At 39.5% G+C, this 27,193-nt stretch overlaps 1 protein-coding gene across 1 annotated transcript in view; it reads right to left on the bottom strand.

The window, feature by feature from the left end:
• The window catches only part of LOC140486199 (cilia and flagella-associated protein 47-like), a 482,883-nt gene that overhangs the window by 109,732 nt on the left and 345,958 nt on the right, over positions 1–27,193 (bottom strand). Inside the window, exons 55-58 of the mRNA XM_072584990.1 lie at positions 11,100–11,211; positions 8,862–8,966; positions 5,110–5,266; positions 1,664–1,759 (exon numbers count right to left, since the gene is read on the bottom strand). Of these exons, the coding sequence (XP_072441091.1) occupies positions 1,664–1,759; positions 5,110–5,266; positions 8,862–8,966; positions 11,100–11,211 (470 nt within the window). The remainder of the gene's footprint in view (positions 1–1,663; positions 1,760–5,109; positions 5,267–8,861; positions 8,967–11,099; positions 11,212–27,193) is intronic.

The following is a 27,193-nucleotide window of genomic DNA, read 5'->3' as shown; positions in this document are numbered from 1 at the left end:
TTCTTCTAATTTCTGATTGAAATCCTACTTAAGTCTTCATGTTATCCATTTTTGACAAGAATACATTAAACTATTTATTTTTTGTTTGCATTATTTAATTCAACCTGCACAGAAAATATTTTTGGCAAGGAAACCCACACTTATATAATCTTGTTTTTCTCTTGTTTATTTTCTCAATGTCCCTTTGCTTCACTTGTTCTTCTTTCATTCATTTTATGTAATGTTTTCCCTAATTTTCAGAATTCACAAGTTCAGATTCCAACTCCATAACGAAATAGCCACTGAATTCTTTGATAGTGTTTGTCAAGATCACATAATAAATACACAGAAAGAAACCATCATCAATCCATAATGATCCCACACTCTTCCCCACAAAATCCAACTGTTTCTGAAATTAGCATACTCATACATTCATGCATGTAGATCAGAAATGTTTAACATTAGTAATCATTGCCATTTGTTATGAAATTACAAGAGTGACAGCCAGGAAAATACTTGTTGATAAATTAAGCCAACTCCATAGCTTGATGGCTGGACCATAATTGCCAAACACTTCTTCCCTACCCTGACTTTAATCATCGCTACACCATCCACTCCCCGCCTCCCCCCCCCCCCCACCCCCAAACCCAAACCCAAACCTCAAAACCATCCCTACAGCTATGTAACCTCTTGAGAAAGTTGGAAATTCCAAATCCAAACACTATAAAATTCCTCTCCAATCCCAGAAAAAAAACCATAAGAATATCATCCTTCAGATGATCCAAACCAAGACCAGGTTGAAGTCATGCCCAACTTGAATTGTTCCATCAGTAGTGGCTACGCAATTTAATTGTCAAGGACCTTAGCTCTGGAATTCCTTTCCTAAATTTCTCTAGTTGTATTCCTTTAAATATGCCTTGTTTACTAAGCATTTGATCATTTACCTGAATATCTCCGAATACAGTTCAGTAACAAATTTTGTTTGATAACCATTCTATGAAGCATCTTTGGGTGTTTTACAACATTAAAGGTGTTACATGAATACTTGTTGTTATACCCATGTTTACACCATTATGCAAGATCACAATCTTTATCAAAGAAACTTAGTAATAATTTTAAAAGTTCAACAGATTAATAAAAACTCCATTGAAGTTTTTATAGATATTTGGACAATTCAAACTTTAGTTGTCCTTGGGAAAATATACATTCATTCAATGTACTATAACCCTGTAATAATAAACATATGTACCCCGGTTTACGCAGGACTTGAACATAGAACATAAGAAGTAGAAACGAAGAGTAGGATGTTCATCCATTAAGACTACTCTGGTATTCTACAAAATCATTCAGTTAAATTTGACATAGCACATTATACCAACAAAACGATTATAATCAAACCTGTGTAAAATATGACAGTACCAAAACTATAACAATAAAGCTAAACACGCAAAAATGTTTTAAATTTGCATAATTAACAGAAGTTAGTTTTATGACTTTTGGTTCATGCTGGAAGACTTCCATATGCATGGAGTTTTGCTTTTTCAATATTATAGCTTGACACAGAGTACTGCTACTTAACAAATAGATACACAATTAAATAATTTCAGATGCCATGTATGAAGCGCATGTAGATTTGAAAATTACAATATTTGCTCTGCTGTTGGAAGACTTGGCCATTCATTACCTTGATTTTGCTTCAGTGGAATGCAGAAAACAGACTCTTTGTTTGAGCATTGTAGCAGGTCTGAAGGACACTGATGGTGCATGACCTGTTCACTACCTGAACAAATGCAGATTAGAGATTAAAAAGCTTTTACGATTCACCGTCATTTCAAAGAAAAGAATCAATGACACTAATGTATTTTCTTCTCTTATATCACACCAAAATGAGCTATAAATTAGTATATGGTGGAATATTTTACAGTGCAAGTCAGAATTCTAGACAGAACACTTTATTTTGAAAGAAAAGAAAACCAGTTATTCTGCAATCTTCCACATTGACAAAAGATGTGTGATATTTGGTCCAATTGAAAATACATGTGCAATCCATATTTCAATAATTGAATATGAATAGCAATATTGTCAATATAAAAACAGAAATGGTTATTTTTTAATGATGTTTCTGCACAAATGAATTATTTGAAAATCAACATAATTATGTTTACCTCTTTATTTATTATTCAAATTAGATGTGCAATGACCACAATAATATTTGTAGCATTTTTATCATGACCTTGCCAACTAACAAAAAAAGTAACATTGTGAGTATGTTGTATCATTGTTAATGAATATTTAAAAAATCCAGTTCCCACATGGCTTAGTTCTTTCAAGAATTGTAACAAGAAATATTGACAAAAATCCAAACATAGTCCTTTGGAATTTGGGGAAATGAATATGATTCAGAATGGCTTTGGATTAAAGTCATTCCTTGCAATAGTTTCAGAATGGAGATTCTGTGACACAGTGGATAGCACAACGTCAAAAGCATTAATTCCAAACCCAGGATTTGATGGTCAAGTCCATCCAATGAATTTATGTTCATAACACAGCCAAATGGATTGAGTATCATCGTGTAAATTCTTCTAATACATGGCAATGACTATGGGAGTAAAAATGGGAGAGACTCCTAGTCAGCCACGTGATGAAAAAAAATTGGACTTTCTACCAATACCCATAGTTGGTACAGTGTAAAACACTGTAGATGTAAGAATCTGAAAGAAAATAGGATGTTCAGGAGAAACCCAGTAGGTATGGCAACATCTGTGGAGAGAAAATTAGGGTTAATGTTTCAAGTCTGAAGACTATTGATTCCAAAGAAGAGTGAATTCATACTCAAAACATTAAGTGTGTTTCTTTGAAATTTCTTCAGCATCTAATGATGCTTAATGTAAAACATTATGTTGCAAAACAGGCTCCTTGGATGACTTGTTGTTTTGGTTGGCTCAATAGATGGTTGACGTCATATTTGTATCAATAGCCAGGGTTTGACCCAATCCAGCTGGGGTTGGTTTGGGCCCCCACTCCTTGCCATTGTTGTAATTTTGAGAGTCGGACCTGTCATTGGGCAGGGAACTGAAAAAGACGATTCAGAATAAAATGCACTCAATCCAATGTACAGTTTCGATAGTCACTCTTTCTTCTTCCCAAAGATTTTCATATTGTCTCTTATTGTTATGACTGAATATTTCCACCTTTGAATACAGTATTTGTGGAAGACTTTTGTCAGCAATTTTCTTTCTGTGCAAACTCTTCTGAAATCACTGGCAACATGCCACAGTACTATTCCACAGGCAGAATCAACCTTCCAGGACCTTGCAATAATATAGTTAGAACAAAGGGCTAGATTTTCTCATTTGTAATTGATGCATGTTGGCAAATGAGTTTCATGGCATTCAGTCCACCATGGCCAAGGTAAATACTCTCAGATAATTTTCTGCTTTTGACCTCATTATTTATGTAATTGAAATGCTAATCACGTTTCTCAGGGAACCTCATGGTGAGTGAGACAAAAATGCTTGCCACCAGCGAAACCTTCCAGTCTTTGTCACCCATTTTAAAGTCCAGTTGCACACCGCTTGAGATGCTGAAGGAACAACCCTGCATGGGGTGGAGGAGAGGGGGGCTGTCCTGTTCCCTCAGCCTCCAATGTTCTAGCATAAACAAACCAGTTTGTTTAACCTCTCCTTCCAGCTAATCCACTCCAATCCAAGTAACATCCTGGTAAACCTCTTCCGCAGCCTCTCCAAAGCATTCCCATCCTTCCTATAGCACAACATTCAAATCTTCACACTGCAGTCTAAATGTGGACTGCCCAAAGTATTAGAAAGTTGCAGTATGACTTGCCAACTTTTAAATTCAGTGCTCTGACTGATGATGGCAGGGAATGCCACATGCCTTGTCGACTTGGGTGTATGGTGATATTTTAGTCGGAGTGCAATTTGAGCCTACAACTTGATAGAGACTGAAGCTTAAATCTAGCACCTTCAACCACACTACCAGTGCTGTTCAGATATCAGCTGTACCCTCTCCCTTGTTTCTTTTGTACCTTTTGCACTAGGCGATCGCCCAGTCAGCTTGGACCTGTCAGCTTTACTTGAATAAGTCATGACACAAGTAACTATAATTGTTTAAAGCCATATATACTGTACTCCGAGGAAGAGGAAGGAAAAAGTACAGCTCACCAGGTACCTGCCTCTTATACGTGGTTGGCTTTCTTGATTGGGATTAAAGTTATTTGGAAATGTGAATTTAATTCAAGCAATTTATGGCATTACTGAGATGAAAATGCACACAGATTGGCATCCTGCAGCCTGCAGGCAACATACATGACCAGTCACTTGTAGGGGTGGAATTTAATTGAAGTTTTTCTCAACAAGAATGTGATCTTTTTGCCTCCTAGCAGGTTAAGTTCCCACAGCTGCCATTCTCCTTGGCATGGTGGGGAATAGAAAGTTTTGTCAAGGATATCTATCTTTTAAAACAAAGATGTAGGTTTTTTTCTCCCTCTCAGTGTCATTACTCTATGGAATTCACCAGAGACAGTGCAAGCTTGGGGTCATTTGACTTATTCAAGGCTGAGTTAGAAAGATCTTTGACAGATAAGGGAGTCAAGAGTTGTGGGGTTACACAAGAAACTGGGATTTGAGACCACAACCAGATCAGGAACACACAGCATCCTCCAAGTACTATGTCCCAAAGTAACAATCTAGGTAAGTAATGTTAAACTTTCCAAAGTATTCAGTTGTAACTCAGAGACATTCACAGAGGGTCATGGGGAGTAGGGAATTGTCGACTGGAAGTTCACACTTCCTGGGTTTACCACCCCCCCCCCCGCTCCCCTGTGTTCATGCATCAGGACCTCCAAAGGATCTGATTTCCACCTTTGCTTGATGATCTGAAGACCAGAATATTTGGTACGAAAATTCTTCATCTATTTGGAAAAAAACAATTGAAGTATTTAAGAGTGTGAAATATTTAATATTTAACTCTAGCATGGTTTGCAAACTCATGTATTTTAAAAATGTGCTCAGCTACAGTTACTAGCTACTAATGGCTAAAAACCATTTGATAATTACTTAACACCAATGAACATTCAATAAAACAAATAATACTCTAAATCGAGGTCATCACCTGTCATCAGCACATCCACCAGAAGGAACTCATTAGTTGGATTCTCAAAAGACACAATAACTGATGCATGAGAGTTGACACATGCACTGACACTGACAGGGTCCATCTGCTGGGGAAGCAAGCCTACTCCTGACAAATGAAATGTCCACTCTTCGAACTGTTGAAAGAGTGTAAAACTGTTAGCCGCATACAAAATATGCAAATAACTGTTCACTGACTTAGAACACAAGTTTCAAGCCATTTGTAATTAGTGATTCATAATGCTCAATAAACAGGAAGCAGATTGGAAGCTCCAACGTTAGCAACTGGCCAGCGGAATAAAAGAAATCTGCACAGAGAACTAAATTAGCTTTTGTTTGTTCTTCGATTACAGGTTAAAAAGATGCTTATTGTCTTAAAGATTCAGGTAAATTTTCCCGTCAAGTATGATGACTGAGGAAATATACTTGAATGCATTTCAATTCCATGTACATTCTATAAGGGTAGACAAGGTAAGTGTAGCAACTAATCCAATGCACATATCATACTTGCCTGGTGTCAGCTGTGGCTCAAGTGCCTCAGAATCTAAAGATTGTGGATTCAAGTCCCTTACTGGGAACTTTAAAAAAGTTCTAAGCTGACACTCTACTGCCATACCAGGGGAGTGCAGACAGTCAGAGGGGGCTTCCTTTGGATGAAATGTTAAGCTGAGACCTCATTTACTTTCTTTGATGGACATACAAGATCCTATGACAGTACTTTGGAAAAGAAGAAAGGGAGACTTGTCCTGGGTCTCCTGAGCAATATTTAACCATCTACGAACACCATGAAAATACATGATCTAGTCATTACCACATTTCTGTCTATGACAGCTCGCTGTGTATAAAATTGCTGTTGCTTTTCTTCTGTTAAAACAGGTTCATGATAACATTGACCAGTATCATGTCAAAATCTGAAACTGGAAGGCATTAGTGGGCTAAGAATACTATCATGGATATTACTGGCTCTTCAAAGAAGACTCACCAGTCTGCTTCCTTAAGATCCATTCTAATGCGTGTCAGAAGGCAAGGTATAATCCCAGCTTACTTCAATGCTATAACTGAAACACTATAGGAAGCTACTCTGTTTGGAACACAAAGTTCTAAACCTAGCCACCAATGATCAAAATACATGGGGCATGACAGAGCCAACCCCAAATGTCTGCAGAGGAAAGGGCAAGGAGCCAGTCCTCCAGTCTAAGTCTGGACCATAACTAAATGCAAGAAGGAAGTGAGGTCCCATTGACAGCGAGGTCCTGGGTGCTGGCAAAGGATGATGTCCAGAAGTGGGGAATGCATGTTTTTTGTCAATGCTGTGTGGGGCATTGAAGAGCTGTGTTTAATCCTTTTAGGAGCTTTTTTTTTGGAGTGTGGGGGAAAAGAAGAGGGTGCTGATTATAGGATCTGCAAGGAGATGGGGCCTCCATAAGGATATTGGCAGGAACGCACTGCGGAACCACAAGGGATCTGTGGGAACACAAGACGACAGCAAAGGGACTTGGAAAAACAAAGGGGCAGGGAGACTGTAGGAAGGGAACTAACAATGAACACGGAGATGGCACAAGGGATATTTGAGGACACAGGAAGATACAATGGGACAGAAGATAGACATGGGAAGTACAAGGGGGCTCTGGGGAGCTAGATTGTGCAGCAAGTGGATGGGGCTGATATAACACAACCACAAAGGGGCCAAACAGGGGGAGTCATAGGGAAACCTGTTGTGAGATCAGGGGGCTTCAGCAGGCTGAGGGAGGGGGAGACAGGGAACATGCAATAGGGTGGGGAGAGGTAGGAAGGTGACAAGTGGACTGGGAGGAAAATGAGGAGTCAATCAAGGGGCTGAGAGAGAAATGGTGGGGGTGCAGAGATGAGGTTACATGTGGGCTGGGAGGAAAAGGGAAGGTAAAAGGCAAATTTGGGAGAGAGGGGATTTCTGCAGCAGGTCTGGAATAGAGGAGGACTCAAAGGAGATCGGAGACAGAGGGAGGCTTCTCGATGTGGGAGGCAGGCTTCAATACAGGAAAAGAGGCGGCAAAGGAACACCCAGCTAACTAGGAAAACATGAAATCACAGAGGTAATGAATGATTTGCAAATGAATGGATTATCTCTAGCCTAAAGCTGCATATATTTATGAATGGCTGCATGGGGAAGATTGTAGCAAATATTATTGTAATGAATAATGTTGTTAAATGTAAATATGAGAATGAGATCTGAGATGCAGTAGAAAGAGTAGTAATGGTCTGTTTAACATATTTCAGCCTCATGAATATGTGATGGAAATACATTGGCAGCAACCTCACCCAGTCTTGTGAAAGGTGTGCTCATGGTGGTTCCATTCTTATGCAAAAGAATTTCAGTTATTTTGAAAGAACCATTTGGTAACTTATATGCTTCTTGCCTTATGTCAATTTAAATTCTGTGGTCTTCAGGAAATTAACATTTTGTTGGGGAAATTTGGCTTTAAGTTTAGATTGATAAATTGAGAATATCGATGAATTCTTCTAATTCTGCTTCTGGGTGAGTCCAAATGCTTTATGTGTCAACACAAGTACAGAAGGTAATGTTGTATGTGATTCCTAATAAAGGAGGTTGAGGATAATTTTATTTGCACAAGATGTAAGCATTTTTTGGCAAGACCAATATTTGTTGCCCATTCCTAGTTCCCTTAAACTGAATGACTCTCTAGGCCAATTCAGAGAGCAGTTAAGAATCAACCACATTTCTGTTGATCTGGAGTGACATGCAACCCAGACCAGATTGGGACAGCAGACTTTCCTTCCTTAAAAGTCATGGGTGAACCAAATAGGTTTTAAAGCAGTAACAGTAGTTATAATAGTTCTCATTAAACTTTTTTTTGAAATGGAATGCCTGAAAACCAAAACAACCATTAAGGGGAACCATTGAGAAAAGCGGTCCCAACAGTCCCCAGTGTTTAGGAAGTGCCACAAGGAACTTGAGCAAGTAACATTCTGACACTGATAGCAGACACAAAGTTACCTCATTCTGAAATTTTGCTGCATTTTAGTGAACACAGTTCTTCAGAGTAACATCACCTCATGATCTAGAGATCTGAGTTCATTTTTGTCTATGTTTGTGACCTTTGAGAGTTGAAACTTGTTCAGAGAAACATATATTTTTTTAAATGAAAATAAATAGAAATTTATGTGAGAAGGATGAAGGAAAAAGGACTTAATCTCATATACAGCATGATACAGTGTTTCGCAAGACTTGCTAGATTCATATGGAAACCAGCAGTTTTAAACTGCATAATAAGTTAGACAGACTATTCTGAAACTTTCCAGAGATTCCAAAGCACCCATCATACAAAGGAACGAAACTGGATATAGAATTCTAGATAAGGCTGAATGAAGATCTTGGATAAGGACACCGCGATGCTTTTTTTTGGACTTACTGGATCATATAAATATTATCGACAAATATAGCATAAAATTGAAAATTTTATACTTAATAAGGCAAGAAACATTTATGGAGAGAGGCAGGGTTAATGCTGCAAATTGATGACGTTTTGTTTGCAACATTCTCCGATATTCTGATTTCCAACAGCTTTTCTTTTTATCCTAATGCTACCTATGTTTTTGCTGCATCTTCACATCACTAAATATGAACCTTTTGAGACTCATCTTGTATAACACAGATCTCTCTTGCTTTTAGTTTCTCTTAACTCTTCCTCCGATCATTAATTATAGATGATGATGAGAAATGAGAGTACATACCTGAGAACACTTAAAGATAATAGTTGCACAATGATCGTTTTTTCCCAGTGTTGACGGAGAGAATTGAAAAGGTACTTCAAGCGTAGACTGAGGATTCACAACTAACTGTAAACAGGAAGGAATCAAAACACAAAATCAATACTGAGCTTTTTGGCCTAGTTCCTTTATCGTGCTATGCTTACAGTACGGACATTATTGTGAGTTTAGTGGAGGGTGATGTTTAAATACTTTGTGGTCAGTCACCAGAGAAGGGCTTTTAGGACCAAAAGCATTAGAATTTGTGCACAGAATCTCAGAATTTAGAATCTCAGAATTTTTTTGTCTATTATTTTGAAAACCTGAATCTTCCACAGGTGAATGGAATGTGAGACCACTGGGAAATAAACCAAGACCTGATATGTTGAGTTCCCAGTTGAGCCATGAATTTCTTTTAAAGGCTGTGCAGAAAATATTTCACATCATTTTTTAATATCTGTGTTAAATTTCTTAAAGTATTCATCAAATCAAGTTCAGCTTGCTCATGAGTAAGTTAAATTAGACCACATGTGGTGGTATCATCTTCCTGGAATATTTTTATGCTTTACAGATACAATGTGATAATTCACAACAGATGGCATTTGAGAAAGAAACATATTTTACACTGACGTCATAATGCTCTGTGTCTTCTGCTACAGCTGTGCATTTATTGCATGCACGTTAAGCCTTTCCAACTACTTAAGGCAAAATGCTGCAGCCTCATGATTTGACTGAAAATAATTATATGGGTGGGCAGTTAAGACAGTGCAACCTCCCCTGCATAAGATCACACAGACAACTTGCCGTTCATGCTTGTGTGCTTTTCATAACCTCCACATCTGTTTGGAAGGATATGAAAATGTGGGTGCCGCTTTGACCTTGAAAGATAACCTGTGTCCTGCTCGTCTCGAATTCTTTGTAGTATCGTAGGGATCATGGCCTTTTTCTGAATAACGAGTGAAAGATAGGGATAAGCTTAGCTTTTAATATCAAGGGCGAGCAACGTGTGATTTCTAGTTTCACCTTTCGTGATACAAGAAATGTAGCAGAGCAGAAACAGAGGTGCAAGGAACCCCTCCAGTTTCTACTTAACCTCAGATAAGTTTTGATCTCACCCTTTATAAGGGGAACTGCGTTGATTGCAGAAAAAGATTTTTCAGCAAAAATGGATGCAGGTGTTGTCGAGTAAACTGAAGCAGCTTTTCAAAACTATCCACAAACAGTCAACAGGAGGAAGGAAATAAGGTAAAAACAATGACTGCAGATGCTGAAAACCAAATACTGGATTAGTGGTGCTGGAAGAGCACAGCAGTTCAGGCAGCATCCAACGAGCAACAGCAGGAAGGAAATGTTTATTCCCTTCAGAGGATAGAAAACCTTACAGCCAAAACCTCCAAAGACAGTGAGAACATGTATCTAAAGAGATAACTGGCAGAAGCCCAGCTCCAAATTTGGCTGTAACACCAAATGTCACATCATGACCTATTCAGGTAAGAATCCCAGAACGTAGTCCTTGGAAATATTTGCACCCCACCTGCACCATCACAATTCAAATATCTTCCTCTCAATTCCCTTCAAGCTTTGACAGACATATTGTCTGACCGTTTTTCCCTCTGATGCACAATCTGTATTTCATCACTATTGGACTCTGCTTAAACCTCACATCTCGGACAAGAGTTTTGAAGTTTAAGCATCTCTGGACAGGAAGCCAATATATGTCAACAAGCACTGAGGTGATTAGGACTGCTGGCAATTGCTACAGGCAGCAGAATTTTCAATCAGCTCAATTTACTGCGGTTGCAGCTAGGAGATTAGCCAGGAGAGCATTGAAAAGTCAAGTTCAGAGGTAACAAAAGCAGAAATGTGAAATTAAGCCAACGATGAACTGAAGCAAAAGACAGAAGTGGAAGTAAGTGATCTTAGTGCTGTTGGGGCAAGTGGAAGCTGATCAAATATGACACCAAGATTGTAAACAGACTTGTTCAGCCTCAGACAATGGCCAGAGAGAGACAGAGAAAGACTCAAGGTCAGGAAACTAAAATTATAGTGTGGAAGGGCTGATTTATCCAATATCTCGTTGGTGCACATTTCTGCTCATTAAGTTATGGATGTCAAAAATCCATCTTTAGCATAATGGCATTAAGTTACTTTTCTGTAAAATGCACAGTCCTAGACAAAAATACAAGCGCTCTGACTATGATAACACTTCTTATTGATACTCACAACTTTTCTAGGATCAATCTCTACTGAGAAAACTCCTGGGTTACTGTTAACTACTTCCAATTTCAGAGTCTCAATGGTAGAATTAGCCAGAGGGATCACCTGCCAAACCCGTCTGCACAAAAAATTAGGACACAAGGCACAGTTAATATATTGGAATAATCATTTTGTGTAGATCAAGAAATAGCTGATATTTTAAATACATCAATGAATAATTCATCCTGCATGCAAATTTTAGCAGAATTGCCACATTATACACAAAGTGTTAACACAAAACATTAAATTAATAATCAAAATGTCATTTAAGTAATGGAGTGAGATGCTTTAATTTCAAATTAAAGCAGTATTTATTTCTGAACAAGAGTAGCATTTATTGAGTTGCCTTTCAGTATCTATTTTGTGCTGGTGCACTTATGTTGTTGTGAGATATTTTGGCACAACGCAAATACTCAGCTGTTCTTTGGAATTATACAGGGATAAGTGGCAAATTCCCACCATGCTTTTCCTATTATGCTTTTCAAATTAACCTTACCTTAAATTGAAAACAGATGCAAAATAATCTATGGAAATAAAATTGCTAAATAAAAAGCAACAATACTTTCATCTTGTACTCATCACTGGCTGAGATATTGCCATGGAGATTGTACATCCATTCTCCATACAGTCTTCATGGCAATGCCTCAACCAGTCAAATCAACATTCCAGCCAAAAGCACACTTTTCTCACACAGTAAAAGTTATTGCTCCCTTTGAAATTTGGAATTCTTGCATCTGCCCTGATGGAAAACGTTAACAGCATGTCTCAGTAATACTCAAGTGAAGTTCCCACCAAACAGTTTCCATAGTGGGGGAAGGGGATCAGACATAAGACTAATTAGAATGCAAGACACTTTCTCCCAAGCTAAGCTATTATCTACTTTTTGTGATCTCCTCTCCTAAAGATACTGTTGAGTTGCAATTTCATTCATACTTGATTCACTTTGCTATCTCAATCAAAATGCCCAATAATCAATTACAATCCTTTGCAGCAAATGCTCATTGCTTATTTAATTGCAGAGACATCACAACAGAATCTAAATCACATATTAAAAAGTACACATATCTAATGAGAATAATAAACAGAAGCAGAAAATGTGGTTTATTTTTCCCTTTCTCACATGTGAACTGAGGATTGGTTTGGGACCTTTGTTGTCTGTACAGCTTAGTAAACAGTATTCTACTGATAATGCCTGAACATTGGGGAAATTTAACTCATTGTCATCAAAAGCCAGACTCTACGGCCACATTTCAGAATTGCAGATGAGATTGCATAAATAACTTTAGAAATTCACTTTCATTCCTGATCAAAGGTTGGCCCAGTGTCTGGATCACTGGAGACAAGATAACTCACAAAACCCATTGATCGCCACAGGAGTTGCCTGCAAAATTTGAACTTTTAACAAGCGATTAATTTACTCTCTGGGACATTGTGTAAAAGTATCTGACCCTGAGCTACAATTGGGATTTCAGACAGTTCTACAGTACTTACCTGGATAGCAATGCTGGAAATGTTGGACAAATTAAAACCTCATCTATCTCCTGAGATGCTGACATCCTATTGACACCCCTAGGTAACCCATATCCAGAGGTAATCTAACTCCAGCTCCCCTTCAACAAGGTGACCCTCCCAACCATGCAAACCCCTGACCACTTATCTACCACATCTCCAGCTGACTAGACTTAACTCCCACTACTTGACTCCTACCTGACCCCAGCGGACTACACCTCCTGAGCCAACTACCCACCCAACTTAACCCAACTACCTAACTATCCCCAGATCCAATTTGACTAGTTTGTGAACTGATCACCCCTCACAACTTGACCTGACCATCCCTGACCACTCACCCACCTGAACTACCTGGCACCCCACTCATTTACCTTACTCATCTGTCAACTTTACCCTTTTTTATTATTCACTCACTCATTCATTCACTGACATTCAAACTGGACCTTTAAACTGACCCAGTGCTATAAGGGCAATGTCCAGTCCTCCCACTGATCTACAGCTTTGGAATGGATGCTGTGGTGTGTGGTTCTGGGGATTCTGGTCTCAGAAGATCCACCAGAAAATGCAGAGTATCATTGGGACACGTTAAGGTTCGAACATAGTCACAAATCTAATGATGCTTGCTGTTCCATGGAAGGTCCAGGATAATATAATCTTCTGATATCAAACAGGCCAGTTCGGTCATGTATGAATATCAAGTGTACCTTAGGGTGCTCTAAATGAGCTGTTGTAACTGTGGTGAAAATCTCACCTACATTTATCCAGTCTTTCTCCCAATCTTCCAGCAAAGTTACAGTGTCTTAATCCCAAGGAAACTCCACATACGAATATTCATAGATGAACTCAGCACAGCAGCCTTACTACAAGGTAACAAGTTGTGGAAAGCTAATGCAGTCCAATTTCATTAATGCCAGTTCATTTCCACAGATAATCCTTTCGTAACCTTTCTGAATTTTGTTGATCTTTACCTTTGGATTAAGTGGAGTAAAATCAGACCTCGGTCTCAGTGGCTAGAGCTTTTGGTCAGTGGGAAAGTAATTGAGTTCACTGTTCAAGACCTAGTGACTTCTCTGGGTGCACTTCCTTTACTTAATATCATTATGAATCTGGAAATCAAGTTGAGGGAATCTCCAGGCAGTCAGCACTGTTATCAAGCAGTATAAACAGCCAGTCACATTTAGGTATTTGTTTAGACAATAAAGAAAAGTAATCTCTTCACTTTTAATTTTTAGACTTTACAGATGAGGGAAAAGGAAGAGATACGGCCATGACATTACTAACAAACTTTAAACCTTGAATTTCTAATTATGGATGGACAAATTTGACATTTCACAATATAAAACTACCTTTTCATGGTCAGTGAGGCAGTTCTACAGTAATTCTGAATTTAATAGAGAGTACATTGTTTAATAACAAAGTTGTACCTTATTAAAGAAGGTATGACACTTCACAGCACAACTAGGAGAATAAGATGAAAGATTCCCATCAGTTTAATGATTTCTAATTGATTACATTTGGGAGAAACTTCAACACCACAGTGAAAGAAGTTTCTAGATTTCTGCATGTAACTGTGCATTCGTGTTCAGTGTTGAAGGGTAGTGACAGGAACACTGGCTGTTTTGCCAACAATACAATCGTAAAATCTGACTATAATGAACAATTCAACTGTATTTTCCTCATCAGAAAGCACTGTGCAACAATAATTCATATCTATACATAGAATACAGGCATATGATTATTCCCTGCCTGAATAGAAGGTGGTAAGAAAGGCAAATAATTGGGTAGGTTGACTCCAGACAAATACTTAACCCATTCTCGCTGCCTGCACAATTAAGTGCTGGGAAAGTAGATCTATTGGGGACCTTCTTGTTTCACCATCAATTGAGACCCTTTAAATCACTAATGAATGGTCTCCAACTGGAACCTCTACTGGACAAAACCAGATTTCTAGTTTCCTGGTAGGCAATGAAATATCTGGTTTCCCAAGTAACATGCGCATTGAGTTGTGTGGGGCCTCCATTTGATCTCCACCTGGGACCAATTTGGGGAAAGGATAGATGCAGGGAGCCAGGCACTGAAGGTCTGGTCACATCCCTTCTCTGCCTCTTCCCACCTTCACCCACCCCGGCCCCCCAAAAAGAAATCCCCATCTCGTGGGAAGAAAATGATGTTACCATCTTACTGTTTGATCCCCTAAGGCCTGGGCCTCTAGCAACAATCTTTAGGAATCTAAAGTTGTTGGCCTCTGACTGGTCAGCAGCTTCTAGGGTGTTAGACTTTCACTACTAAGACTCATGATTCACTGAGAAACTCACTAGTCAGCTCTTAAGTAGCTAACTGGAGATTTGTCCAGTGAGTTTTCTCGTTGCTAGGTGTGAGAGTCAGTCACCCATAAAGACATTTGGCCCCACATTTAATACTTGAGGCACTACATCTTGCCCATGCAAATAGACTATTCAATACAGCCAGTCTACTTTACTATTGATCTTCTTGCAAACAATTAGTCTCAGTCTCAACCACTACCCAATTTAATACTGAATATTTGCATAGTTTCTCTCAAACAGTAACACAGGAATTGAACTCATTCGACCAAATGCAAATTTTCCTTCTTCTTTCTTCCAGTCGATCTTGTGTCATCATTGAACTCTCTATGTAGATCATTTAGCTAGACATAAGAATGTGCTTCTCTCTATCCTGTCTAAATCCAGTCATGTATCATACCACACTGTAATCTGCATTGATTTTAGACAGGCAATTTTTCACATCCTCTTTTCATTTATATTTCCTTTAACTAGACAGCATCCTTGTGAATTTTGCACACAATAGTCTCTGATGTCTCACTGAGATTTTATATTGACTTATTATTAGTAATATCTTTAATACTTTTTGTGATAAAAAAAGACACTGAGTATCATTCAAAATGTCCAATCCACTTGATGTTTTCCCATTAACATTTGAACTGTATCCAAAATTCCTTTGTTCCTTCACAGCACAAAATTCACCTTATTAAGAATATAACTATTATATATTTCCAAAATATATGACTTCATATCTACTTTCATTCAATTTCATGTGCCATTTTTAGCCCATTCCTGCATTTTATCAATATCCTATTAAAGTTCCTTTGATCTTCTAAATAATGAATTATACCTTCGATTTTGTCATAATCTGAAAATTTTAACAGAATTCCCAATTGACTGGTGTACAAATCATTGAGAACTCAGTGAACCATTCCTTCTTTATGAGGTTGAATCATTTGTGTCTTTGACCCTTCTTTTCAATTTATTACAGGGCCAGATTCTTTATGCCTGAACTGCAAACTACAGCTCTATTTACACAATTTACACATATTAAAAAAATGACATTTATAATTTACAAACATAATTTAGTGCTTCAATTACATTTTGTTAAAGGGTTTAAATATCAGTTATTATTTCATGAGAAATTACTGGAGCCTTTCTTAGCTACTCAACACTTGTCTATTTTTTCTGTATAAGTGTTACCATATAAATTTTATATACAAATTAAATATTAATCTTGTTATGTTTAGTTTTTTTCCTAGAAAAATGTAATTGCATAGTTAATGCTATAGATGACAGAAGACTTTGACTTTAGAAGTAAAAGTAACCCACCTCATGTCTCTGCAATGCCTGTCCACAATCTCCAAGCCACAAGTCACGCATATGATGGAATACTCCATACTTTCCTGAATAGGTGCAGCTAAAACAATACTCAAGACACGTCACACCATCCAGGACTAGGCAACCTTCTTGACTGGCACCCAATCAATTATGTTCAAAGTTTACACTCTTTACCACTGAGGCACAGTGGGTGCAGTGTGCACCATTTACAAAATGGATCACAACAACTTGTGGGCGGCACGGTGGCACAGTGGTTAGCACTGCTGCCTCACAGCGCCTGAGACCCGGGTTCAATTCCCGCCTCAGGCGACTGACTGTGTGGAGTTTGCACGTTCTCCCCGTGTCTGCGTGGGTTTCCTCCGGGTGCTCCGGTTTCCTCCCACAGTCCAAAGATGTGCAGGTCAGGTGAATTGGCCATGCTGAATTGCCCATAGTGTTAGGTAAGGGGTAAATGTAGATGTAGGGGTATGGGTGGGTTACGCTTCGGCGGGACGGTGTGGACTTGTTGGGCCGAAGGGCCTGTTTCCACACTGTAAGTAATCTAATCTAATCTAATCTAAACTTCCACCACTTAGCTGGTCAAGCACAGCAGATACATGCAAGTATCATCACTTAGAAGTTCCTTTCCAATCCACACACCAACCTGACTGAAGCAGAAGTGTAAGTTTAAGGATATGCTGTAAATCATTTATAACTGAGATTAAGATAATTTTCTTTCACCAAGAGATTAGGGAGCCTGTGGGATTCACTACCACAGAAAGCAGTCAAGGCTAAAACACTATAATTTCAGGACAGGGTTGGACACAGCACTTGGGGCCAAAGGGATCAAAGGATATGAGAGAAAAGCAGGAAGATGTGATTGGATTGGACAATTAGCTATGACTATAATGATTGGTGGAACATGCTCGAATGACCAAATGACCCACTCCCATTCCTATGTTTTTTATGACTTGGAAATATATCATCATTCTTTCATTACTGTTGGGTTAAAATCCTGGAATTCCCTCCAGAATTACTGTGGATCATTAACTGTGATCCACAGCCTGTAGCAGTTCAAGAAGGCAGCTTACCATATCTTTCTATAAGGCAATTAGAGAGTATTCCCCTATCAGCGACTCCCTGATTGTTTTTTAAACCATTGATACTGTTTTCTGAACAAGCAGCACTAGCAAGATTCCAGAGGTATCTTCATGGTGACATCCCATCTTTGTGCACCAGATCACGAACCCAGTCTGAACACTCTTATTTGGCTTTCTTGAGCAAAGATTTATTGGTCAAAAATGTTCTTGTTATCCCCCTAAAGTGAATTGTTGCGGAGAGAAATCTGTGTTTTGATTTTTTTTTATTTTTCATGTGTTTATACTTGCTATTTAAAGTAGTAAATGTTTTTATTTTTATATTATAAACAAAGTGTGTTAACCAATTTGTATCATGATTGAACAAGATTTGTTCATAGAAAAACAATAATGTGTGTTAATTAAATAAATCTGATTGATAGATATTTTCATTTTAAATCCATTATCAAGAAAATATGTGATTGGGCATTTTGGGATCAAGGATAAACAATTATAGTTATGTTATGATGGACAGGGATTCTTCTTGTTTGATCATAACATTCCAAAATGTGCTAATTCTCCATTCCCACTCAGATTTTGTTAATGAGATAAATAGGATAAGAAGGATGTAAAGCAGCATGGAAAAATTATCACTCTTTTGCCTGTTTTATTAGCTTACCAAATACATAAGAGGGTTAAATAATTGTTCAAAAATTGTTGTTATGGAAATACCTCCAAAACTATGGTCAGGAATTTCCACTGGATTTAAATTCTGAAGACAAATGTCTCAGCTGATGACAGCAGATCACAACATTGGTCAGTGCCAGCATTCTGCACAAAACAGGAATTTAAAGTTGTTCCACAAGAAAGTGACTGATCCCTGCTCCTTCACAAGGGTAAAGGGCAGCAACTTCTCTCACTTATCTCATACTCACAGGGTCAGTCTTACTTGACTACTGCACAGACATCTCACACTCAGTCACAGTCTGCAAGTCTCAGCATCACTGCATGGTGTGCCCTCTGATGGACCAGGCCAAACCCCTCAAAGCATTTCAAGAAAGTAGCCCAGACCCTAAATTTGCTAGTTGTTTTAAGCAGGTGTAACACAGATATTCTTGGAGGGATGCAGTTGGTCAAACCACTTTGTTTTAAACAAAACAGAATTTATTTACAGTATTACCAAATAAACAAAAGAGAACAGAATACCTAATAACTTAAGATTAGCGTAGTGCTGGAAAAGCACAGCAGGTCTTTTGCCCAAGACATTGATTTTCCTGCTCCAAGGATGCTGTCTGACCTGCTGTGCTTTTCCAGCACCACTCTAATCTTGACTCTAATCTCCAGCATCTGCAGTACCCACTTCCGCCTGCCTAATAGCTTAACCCATCTGAACACCCAACAGATCATTCCAATTTAATCATGCTATTCCAAATACTTGCAACAATACCCATAAATACTCCTTGGCACAAAAGGTAAAATCAAACACAGGGTCTTACAGGAAAGGAGCCAGAGACAGAAGGTCAGCATGGACCTGCTTCGTTGGGGGTCGAGAGTGTGTTGCTGGAAAAGCACAGCAGGTCAGGCAGCATCCGAGAAGCAGGAAAATCCACATTTTGGGCAAAAGCCCTTCATCAGGAACCTCTCTCTTTATCTCATTGCAGGAGAGATTAAGAGGACCAAGGCCAGAAAGATGGTGGGGTATTAGATATGAAGACCTCCACTGCTTTCGAGGATGAGGCAATGAACAGTTTGGAAAGACTGGGACCATTCCTGCGGTGAAGAGGAGTGAAGCCTAAATGACACTGCACTCTGTTCTTCTCAGATGTGCATGAAGACAAACACTTTGGTCTGCTTAAAATTATTCTACATTATCACCATCCACCCCTTTTGCTTCTCTTCTGCTGGTGCTAGCCTCAAACAGCAGAAGTGTCACCACCTGTGCCAGCACCATCTCTGAGGAGAAAGCCTGTGGACCCTCACAGGATGCATCAGCAAGGTGTTCACCTGCGCTCTCCATCACTACAGAGACAGTCAGCTCAATAGCTACTCTAGCCAGATCAGGCCTACACACAATATTTTTTGACATCACAGGCTTGCGTCTTTAGTTACTGAAGTATTGAGTATCTTGATTGCGTAGAAGTAAATTGGGAAGGGGAAGCTAATTTTTTGAATAGAATAGAATTCCCACAATGTGGAAGCAGGCCATTCTGCCCATCAAGTCCACATTGACTCTCCAAAGAGCATACCACCCAGACCCCGCCTACTAAACTATCCCTGCAACCCTGCATTTCCCATGGGTACTTCAACCGAGCCTGCACATCCCTGTACACTAGGGCAATTTAACATGGCCAATCCACCTAACCTATACATCTTCAGACTGTGGCAGGAAACTGAAGCACCTGGAAGACACGGGCAGAATGCGCAAACTCTACACAGATAGTCGTCCAAGGAAGGAACTGAACCCATTGTGAGGCCGCAGCACTAACCACTGAGCCATCGTGCCACCCTGTTGGTGAGTTGCGCAATTAATGAGATGCAAATGTACTTATGTAGGGTTCTTGCGACCTGATAGCGAGAAGCAAGGCTCCAATAGATTGTTGTATCGGGCTTAAAAATTTAAACGTTGTTTCTCTCTGTGCCGATGCCACCAGAGCTGCACTTTGTTTTTACTTGAAACATCAAGTAATTACATTAGATACATTAGATATTTTAATTTTTGCAGTAAAATTAGCAATGCACATACCATACAAAAAAAATCTGAAGTCATTGACTCCATTGCATATTGACTCGCCTGCCTTCATCAAGCTGCAATGTATTAATTAAAACTTCATGTCTTTTTAATGAACATTTTAAAATGACGAAATATGCTTTAATTGTTGATAAATTACAATCTTCATCACTTAAAACGGTTGCTTATATCAGCCAAATAATAATTTGTCTGTTTGCATCAACATCAATTTTAAAGTCAAACCTTCTTAAGTGCCCTGTTTATTTTGTGCACATGGGCCAAAGTAGAGAGCTGGAGTTTGCCTTCAACCTAAATGAACCAGATTAAATCAACTGTTTAATTATTGCAGCTTGTGATAACTTTAGTTGTGTCCAGATGAATATCGGTCTGAAACATCAGCCATTTTGTGCTCAGATACAAATACATATACTGTGTCATTTCAATATCTTTACTTTTCAGTTCTGAGGAAGGGTCACTTGACCCAAAGCATTAACTCTGATTTAGCTCCAAAGGTGCTGCTGAGCTTTTCCAGCAATTTCCGTTTTTTTTAAAGCTTTTAATATTGCTCAGCCTTCTTTAACACAGTGCAGTGTCAATTTTAACTGTCCTCTCTCTGAAATTCTTACAATTGTAATTAAAAATTAATTTTCAACTTTTAAAGCTGCCAGATGTATGGGCCATTGCCCTTGTCAGACTGCACTTATTAGATCCGGCATAGTTCGTCTACCAGCCACTCGGTAGACTGCAACTTTCTACAAGCATGTGTGATTTTCTGCAGTTATTCCACATGATGCAAAAGCTGGGAAAACAGGTCATATAAATTTATACATCATTAAAAATGCTTTCTAAATGAAGGACTAAATGAAGGATTGTTAGAAAACTAAATAATGTAATCATGTCCTAATTTTTAACAAAAGGTGTGATAAAAACATGGACATCAAATAAAGCATTGTAGCAGTAACAATCTGCGAATACAATGCATGGATAGAAGAATAAGTTAGCCACATTCATTTATTCAGATTGCAACTTTACTGTTACAAAGATAGGATTGGGAGCTCTGTTGGAAAACAAATTGTCCTTATTCTAAGCTAAATTATCATAGTATCACAGAAAATAGGAGAGGCCATTCAATCCATTCTTTGGAACAGTGATACAGTAAGTTATACTTACTGCCCCTTTCGCATATCCAAATCAATTCTCCCCTCAACATGTTTATCTCATTCAAAGATAGTAGTGAATCTGCTTAAAACATGTTCTCAGGTATTACATTCCAGAACATGCCAACTCCTTGCTAAATAAAAAGCCCTCATTCATCTCTGGTTCTTTGGCCAAATCACCTCAAATCTGTGGCTTCTGATTACTGGAGCTTCTCAAATATCAACAGTTTATCCTTATTTACTTGACAAAAACATTCATTATTATAAATACCGCTTCTTAAATCTTCACCTTCTTCTGGAAAGATCCAACAATTTATAGTATAGAAGCAGTCCATTTTGGCTGCTGTGTCTGTGTCAACCAAAAATAAACTCATCCTGCCTAATGGTACTTTCTCATTCTTGGACAATAGCTTTAAATGTCTTAGTACATCAAGTACATCTCCGAATAGTTTTCATTAATGCAATAACAGTTTTTACCCCTCACACCCTTTCAGGTAGAGATTTTAAGACCCCCACCAGCCACTGGGTAGAAATAATTTTTCTTAATTTCCCTATGAACTCTTTACCAATCATTGTAAATTTGTACTCTGTGGTGAATGACCTCTTCGCTAGGGCAAATTATTTTAGCCTATTGACTCTATCTAGCCCTATCTCGATGTTAGACACCTCTGTTAAATCCCCGGCTGTCTGCTGCCTCCTTTTGAACAAAAGGAAAGATTTCCATTGTAGTGATTAGAACGAGGTTGGACAGGTGGATCTCTTTGAGTAGAAATTCCTTGATTGGCTCAGATTAGCAGCCCCAACCAGGAAGCTTGGCTGACATATAAACAGGAGTCTCAGAATGTCTCCTCACTATTGGAACCAGCTCTGAATTAGCTGGTCAGAGTCCATGTACTGTGCCTGTGTGATTAAAAGATTATTGAATGACAGGATACCAGCCTCTCTTTGGTTATTTCAGCCATCTACCCAAACTTTCCAAAGCTGGTAATGTTTTTTTAACTCTCTCCTATACTCTCTTTCAATGAGATCACATCCCTCTTGTAAGGCAGTGACCAGAAGTGCAAGCAGTACTGCAGTTCTGACTTAACCAGTGTTTTATTTGGCTCTAGCATAGTATATATCAGCAGGTCTAAGATATGCTTCAGCTATGAAAGAAAAGCATTCATATGCCTTCTTAATTACTTTATCTAGTCATGTTACCCTGAAGGATCTTTGGAGATGAACTCTAAGATACCTCTGTTCCTCCACGTCTCAGCATCCTGCTGGTTATCGTATACTCCCTTGGTTTGCCCTCTGCAAATATTATTTCACACTTTCGAGGACTAAATCCCATTTGCAACATTTCTACCTAGTCCTTTAATTGTTTCCTGCAGTTGTACAGGTTCATTTCTCACGAATGACACACCCAATTCGGTATCATCTACAAACTTAAGGACCGAGTACAATGCGCTGAAAAGACCTTCAGACACAAGGTATCAGCATTACATTTTGCTCCCTGCCACTGAGGTAGTTGCATTGAAACCTACTTTTTATGTGTATTTGTGCTGTGTGGGCTGGCATCCTATCAAATTAAGTACAGGACATTTCACTGGTAGCTACAATTGACAGATATTCCAAACGTAGATGCATTTGATCCTGCCTAGGAAGAAGGCAAGACTTGTTGCATTTCCTTGAAGACGTCACTGAGGAACATTTCAAAGAACAGAGTCAGTGTTGGTCAGTTGATTAGAGGCAGTCAAAGTAGAAGGTTGCTACTTTCAGATTGCTGGACAGTCACATAGAGAGGGGTAACAGAAGAAGTTCCACTCCGAAACAGTGCTAGTATAGGAGGTACTCAGCAGTTAGGGCTCACAAACCCTAGCAGTCAGTAATTTGAGCAAGGATTTCTAGTGTGGGCTTAGAAAAATCCTTGGAGCTGTTTGGAGCAATGGGGCCTTGGAATACAGAGGAACCATAACTGTCCAAATATCAATTGTCTGAATTTCGGATTATCCAAAGAAGATCTCAAGGTACCGATAGAAACATTACATCAAAGAAGTGTTTCAACATTTTTGGGGGGTGTAGACAGGTGGGGTGGGGGCTCACATACAGTGTACTGCTGCCTAGCCTCCTGAACAGGGGGTGGATTTAGCAAGTGCTCGCTATGTCAATTCCATTGAACTGATGGGGGGTGGAGGCTTCAGCAATGCTGCAGGTTCCTTATGCACAAGTGTGTGTCTGCTCAGAAACAAACCCTGAGACAGAGAGAGGGAGCAAGGCAGGCAGAGAGAGGAAAAAGCAAACTTCAGAAAACTCCAAGCCCCAGAGGGGAGGCATTGAATCAATTAACCAAATAATCAATTATCTGAACGAAATAGTACCCACCCATCTTGTAAAGCCTGGGAATCGTTGATAGTTTAGTACAGCTGAGATTGTGGATGAAGGATGTCCAAAGACAGTATTTGTTTGGTGCAACTGAAAAATAATGGAATTCAGGGAAAGCCCAGCATACTAACCAACTAACTACAAAAATGGTGGCATTGTACTGTGAGTAGATGCAGGAGTATAGTCTCAAGAATTCAAAGGAGCAAAGCTGCAAGAAAAGAGATTCTAATACCAGGTTCTGAGCAGTCACTGAGACTGGCCATAATGGAGTGGTGTTTGACAGCTCTGAAGTTATATTTCAAAAAGTGAACAATTTGAACTCTTTGTAAATTCAAACTGGGATTTGCAGGGATGCCAAGAGTCATTTGGGATCTGTCTTGCCTGTATTTGATATTTAATGTGCTCTCTCAGGTGTGTGATGATAGTTTGTCTGTTAATTCATACTTGTGTTAGTTCTGAATGATGAATATCTCTTAGATATTATGTGATAGCTTACTTTTACTTCTCTAATTTCTGTGAAGTTTGGTTTGATTGTTCAAGACTATGGAACATCATGGTTTTCTATTTGTATGTATCTAGATCTCAAACTTTATCTACTTTAAACAAAACATTATCAGCCCCTACCAGGCCATAAGCTAGATCTGGCAATCTTGCTGGGGAACTGTAGCATGACTTTGTACCTAACTTGTCATTTACAGGGGAACCTTGATATCCGAACAAGATGGGTGGGCAATATTTCGTTCGGCTAATCGATTATTCGGTTAATTGATTAAATGCCTTTCCTCTGTAGCTCAGAGTTTTTAAAGTCTGCTCCCCGTTCAGGAAACTGCAGAAGCACACAGCGCGCGAGCCCCCAACCCCAACCCTGCCTCTGTCCAACACCTCCCCCTGACTCCCAACACCGCCTCCCAATCGTCCACCACCTCCCCCCGCCCCATCCAACACTGCACCCCAGGCCCCTCTCTGGGGCAGCTGGACTGAACACCGACAATAAGACTGTTGCTGCTGCTGCCTTTGTGAGGTAAGTCTCCAAACAGCGCGCGCGCGCGCACACACACACACACACACACGTTCCACCTCTGTAGAACTCCAGGGCAAGTGTGGGGAGAGAGAGAGGGCGGGAGGTCAGTCATTTGGAGACGGTGCCTGTTTAATTACTGTAAACAAAAGACGCGGTCACTGTTGGAAACACGTCTTTGATGTAGTGTCGAGGTCTCCTTCAGATAATCCGATTTTCGGATAATTGGTATTTGGATAATTGAGGTTCCTCTGTGATTGTTTTAGCTATTACTTTCCTGACCAGAATACCATCTGAGTCTTTGTTAAAAAGCTTGCTGAAATCCACGCTGTCGATGTTAAATCACTCAAAATGTTCCTATTGACATTTTTGTTGCCCATTCAAAAAAATTCAATCAAATTAGTTAGCCACAAACATCCTCTAACAAATGCATGTTGAGTGTTGTTAATTAATCTGTACCTTTCTAAATAATGACAAATTTTAGCGATTTTTGAGAAGGTTTGTAGCTCAGGTTAATGATAAGTTAGTTTGCTGAGCTGTAAGATTTGTTTTCAGACATTTTGTCACCATGACTAGGTAACATCATCAGTGAGAGTCTCCAGTGAAGCGCTGGTGGTATGTCCCACCTCTCTATTTATAGGTCTTGGTTTCTTGAGGTGGTCTGAAAGCAAATCTTCCAGCTCAGCAAGCTAATTTACATACTTAATGACCAATTTTGTCCTCCAGTACCTTTTCCAATAATTTTTCAGCACCAAGGTGAAACTGACCAGCTTGCACTTATTCAGTTTCAACCCTCTGCCTTTAAACAACTGTATGACATTTGCAACCGTAGTCCTCTGACATCAGGTCTGTAGTCAAAGAGATTTGGAAAATGATGGTCAAATCCTCGGTGATTTTTCTCCCTCTCTTAGCTTCGCAGTCTTGGCAGCCTGGGACACATTTTGTCTGTGTCCAATGATTCAGCTACTTTGAAAGATGCTCGTCCCATAAGACATAGAAGCAGAAATTAGGCCATTCAGCCCAGCAAGTCTGCTCTGCTATTCAATCATGGCTGATAAGTTTCTCAACCCCACTATCTTGCTTTCTCCCTGTAACCCTTGACGCCCTTGACAATCAAGAACCCATCTCTGTCTTAAATTTACTCAATGACCTGGCCTCCACAGCCTTCTGTGGTAGTGAATCCCATAGATTCACCACTCTCTGGCTGAAGTAGTTTCTCCTTATCTCCCTTCTAAAAGATTTTCCTTTTACTCTAAGGCTGTGCCCCGGATCCCAGTCTCTTCTGCTAATGGAAACATCTTCCCAACATCCACTCTGTCCAGGTCATTCAGCATTCTGTAAGTTTCAATTAGATTCTCCTTCATCCTTATAAACTCCATCAAGCATTGTCCCAGAGTGTTCAAATGTTCCTTACATGTTCAGCTTTTCATTCCAGGGACCATTCTCGTGAACCTTCTCTAAACCTGCTACAAGATTGGAGGACATCCTTCCCAAAACTGCGCACAATACTCGAAATGCAGTCTGATCAGAGTGTGATAGATTCTCAGAAGTACATCCCTACTTTTAAATTCTGAGTCCCCTTTAATATGTTACCTCACTATGTTTATCACATGCTTCCTCCTGAACAACAAGGTCTACTTTTCTCCTCTTCTGTGAAGAAGACAGACTCATTTTTAGGGAACTATGTCCACAGCTGCCTAGATACTGTGGGCAATTAAGCATGGTCTATCCACATAAACTGCACAGCTTTGGACTGTGGGAGAAAACAAGAGCACCTGGCGAAACCCACACAGACATGGGGAGAATGAGGTCTCATTCCTGATGAAGAGAATGCTCAAATCATCAATTGTCCTGCTCCTTGGATGCTGCCTGACTGGCTGTGCTTTTCCAGCACCACATTCTCGACTCTGATCTCCAGTATCTGCAGTGCTCAATTTTGCTCAGTAGTTAGCACTACTGTCTCACAGCATCAGGACCTAGGTTCAATTCCAACCTCAGGTGACTGTCTGTGTGGAGTTTGCACATTGTCCCCATATCTGCGTGAGTTTCCTGTGGGTGCTCTGGTTTCATCCCACAGTTCAAAGATATGCCGGTTAGGTGGATTGGTCATACTAAAATTGGCATAGTGTCAAGGGATGTGCAGGCTTCGTGGATTAGCCATGTAGACTGCAGGGTTATAGGGATAGGGTAGGGGGGAGGGGTCTGAGTGGGATGTTCTTTGAAGGGTCAGTACCCCATTTGCAGTGACAAAAATGAAGTAACCTGTAGCAGAGCCTATGAGACATCAGTTGCTCTATTACAAAGGCTATCCCAACATCTCCTGCAGTTGGAGGAGCTCAGATCAGAAGACGGCAATTCGGATCGGTATGGGACAGAATTGCAGGCATGAAGGAAATGATCAGTAGAACAAGTAAAGGGATTTCTTTGCCATTAAAGTTTGCATCATGTTGTGTGTGTAGTATTTTTAGTTTGTGGAAGAGTGCTGAGAATCTCATTCATCTCATGATTCACATTTTACATGTTCGTCTGCAAATTTCACTAAAGTCTTGCCCATGAAGCTTCCTTTCTCTGCAGACTCCATTCTTCTGA

The sequence above is a fragment of the Chiloscyllium punctatum genome, chromosome 15 (genome assembly GCF_047496795.1).
Source record: "Chiloscyllium punctatum isolate Juve2018m chromosome 15, sChiPun1.3, whole genome shotgun sequence".
Taxonomy (NCBI): domain Eukaryota; kingdom Metazoa; phylum Chordata; class Chondrichthyes; order Orectolobiformes; family Hemiscylliidae; genus Chiloscyllium; species Chiloscyllium punctatum.
The sequence above is the reverse complement of the archived record's forward strand: the minus strand, read 5'-3'. Positions and strand labels throughout refer to the sequence as shown.